Source organism: Capsicum annuum, unplaced genomic scaffold (genome assembly GCF_002878395.1).
Source record: "Capsicum annuum cultivar UCD-10X-F1 unplaced genomic scaffold, UCD10Xv1.1 ctg24825, whole genome shotgun sequence".
Taxonomy (NCBI): domain Eukaryota; kingdom Viridiplantae; phylum Streptophyta; class Magnoliopsida; order Solanales; family Solanaceae; genus Capsicum; species Capsicum annuum.
Window position 1 is genome coordinate 1 of NW_025831001.1, and position 3,067 is coordinate 3,067.

A 3,067-nucleotide genomic window follows, 5' to 3' on the forward strand; every position below is an offset into this window, starting at 1 on the left:
AAGACTTGGCTGCTTCCATTTTTTTTCTTATTTGCTTTCATTTGTTGCAATTGTGTGCTGGTGACTGCATCTTTTCCATTCCACTTTAGGACACTAGGTTTAAAACCAATATCTATATTGGTTGGTGAAGCACTCCTTAAATTTATACCTCCATAAAGGACCCTCTCACTTGATGTACCTGACTGCAAAATTAGACAAAATTGTAAGACAGTGAACATTAAAAACTTGAATGAAAATATTAGGGCAAACATTATTATAGGTAAATAATGAGACAAAAATAAATACATTGTACACGTGGGTTCCAGTTGCTGGATCAGAGTAAACACCAAAACCAGTTGCAGGCCTTTTGTATCCAGTAGCAGCAGCAAATGAGGTAGCATTGTATGACCTCTTGTTGGTCGGCAAGGGTGGTACTTGACTGAAAGAAACATTTCTTCCACTTTCAAATGGGGTCCCTCTTGCATTGGCTATTTTTCTTGGCAATCCCTACCACTCCCTTCTTGACCTCTACCAATTCCTCCTTCACCCCCCCTATCACCACCAAATTGACCATTACAGAACCACCATCCCTACCAGAACAACCTTTACCTATACCAGCAGCACCTTGACCTCTACCAATTCCTCTTTCACCTCCCCTATCAGCACCAAATTGACTAGTACCAGAACCACCATCCCTACTAGAATAACCTTTACCTCTACCAGTAGCACCTTTACCTCTACCAGCAACACCTTGACCTCTACCAGCCACACTTGACACCTCCTTTGAGGTGCTCTTGGCACAGCAGCTGTGTCAGCACAAATAGATCCTGATTGACTGGATTGTGTAGTTGAATATGTATGAAAAGTGGAGCTTGACTGTGAATAAATGCAACACAATATTTTTAACATTTTTCAATAATAATATTAAGCAGGACAAAAAATAATAATATTAAGCAGGACAAAATTATTAAGGCAGCAGAACATATATAACTTACTCTTGTCTGACTTTGAGTGTAGGTATGTCTTGCCATTGCACTAGTGTCATCACAAATAGAACTTGATTGTGGTGGTGGTCAATTCCATGAAGCTTCAGGCTGACAGCTAGGTTGACTACTATTACTGCTCCCCATTCCATTCTAACATACAAACAGAAATATAAAAAGCTAAGAAATATGTTAAATTTACAAACTATTATGAAATTCATTTAAGGCTTACCATTTTGGCACACACAGTCTTGTTATGGCCAACTTGCTTGCACCTTGAACAAGTGATCTTGACACCTTTTTTTGAGAGTTTGTCACACTTTTTTGGCTCATCTTTCTTCTTTCTTCTGTTCTTGCCAGATCTGCCTGGCATCTTTCTTGGTTTTGGAGGTTCAATTGATGGGTTTTTTATTTTCGGCCACATTTTCATATTGGTAATTGGTTGAATGAAATGGCTATAAGACTTAAGAAAGGTTTATTTCTTATACCAGTGCTCTACATGCTGATCAGGATCTACATTCAAGTAATAATAAGAACAAATGGCATGAGGACAAGGAATACCTCTTAACATCCATAACCTACAATCATAATACTTCTTGTCCAAGTGAACAACAAATGTGTAACCCCCATCCTCAATTTAAAAACCATTAACTCTATTCCATAGAACTCTACACTTATTTGAATATTCCTTGTTAGCTTCTAAAATAGTTCTTGTCATAGGTGCAATGTCTGAAATTCATGTTTCTGCAAATTTAATCATATCTACATATCTATTCATCAGTTGATGTCTGATATCCTCTAACATTGTGATTATGGACTTATGTCTAGCAGCTAAGATTCAAGAATTGAAAGTCTCACACATGTTATTTTCTACAATATCACATTTGGAATGTGTTTTGAAATATGCCCTACACCAAGAAGTAAGAGGATTAATCAACATGTCCTCAGTTATTTCTTTCTTACCTAGCCTTGACATTGCTTGCATCTCCTCTCTAAACTTTACTTCAAAGCTTGCTTTTGCACATCTCCAAAACTATTTTCTTCTCTCTTCTCCTCTCCAGTGCACATGCCAATTGCTCCAAATATGTCTAGCACATATTCTTCTCTCAGCATTTGGTAGCAAATACATCAAAACAGGAACAAGACCCTGTAATAAGTATTAAGTATTATTAAAACAGAAATATTATTGGAAAATAAAGTCAAGTAATGAGAAAAATAATTAAGTGGTGGTACCTTTTGTTGGTCTGATATTACAGTAAAGCCTTCACCAGTTCTCAGATTTAGATCTGCAATTAGATACCTTAAGAACCAGTCCCAGCTATGTTTTGTTTCAGTATCCACAACTGCCCATACAATAGGATATATTTGGTTGTTGCCATTTTTCCCCACAGCAACCAACAACTCACCCTTACAAGCTCCTTTGAGAAAGCATCCATCAAAACCAATAATTTTTCTACATCCATCTAACCATCCTTGCTTGAAGGCATGAAAGCACACATAGAAATATACAAAGAGGTTCTTTCCTGATTCAGTTTCTTTGTCAATTTTTATCCAACAAGAACTTCCAGGATTTGTTGTCTTGATCATATCTGTATAGTCACATAATCTGGCAAATTCTAGCTTCCAATCTCTCATATTCGCCCTTATAACAATCTGTTTAGCCCTATAACAAATAGTTTTACCTACATAAAGACCCAACACCTCTCTTACTAAATCCTGAATTTCCCAAATCCTAATGTATAATTGAGAAACTATTCTGTCCTTGAACTTTCTAGCAACCAGCTTTGAATCACATATCTTGTTCTTGTTTAGAGGTATACATTTGTGAATAGGGTTATAGTTCTTAACAATAAAATCACCTGAATCCCTATTAGTAGAAGCAAATAGCAACCAGTTGCAATTAGCTGCAATGCATTTCACCCTTATTCTATGTTTTTCATTAGGTTTTAACTTCACTTGCCTTCTATACTCTACAGCATAATCTGCAACAGCTTTTCTAAACTGATTTGCACCCACAAAAATTATTCCAAGCTCAAACACAGAAAACTCACAATTTTCATCATACCTAGTTTTCTTGCTTCTCCTTCTTCTAGGTAGATCTACTC

General features: G+C 36.5%; 1 protein-coding gene across 1 annotated transcript; it reads right to left on the reverse strand.

The window, feature by feature from the left end:
- Positions 1-1,995: 1,995 nt before the first annotated feature.
- Positions 1,996-2,963, reverse strand: LOC124890784 (the record flags this gene model as incomplete). Its single annotated transcript, XM_047402585.1, has 2 exons — positions 1,996-2,109; positions 2,196-2,963. Coding segments are annotated over 2 exons (882 nt in total), but the record flags the coding sequence as incomplete, so codon positions are not given.
- Positions 2,964-3,067: the final 104 nt, after the last annotated feature.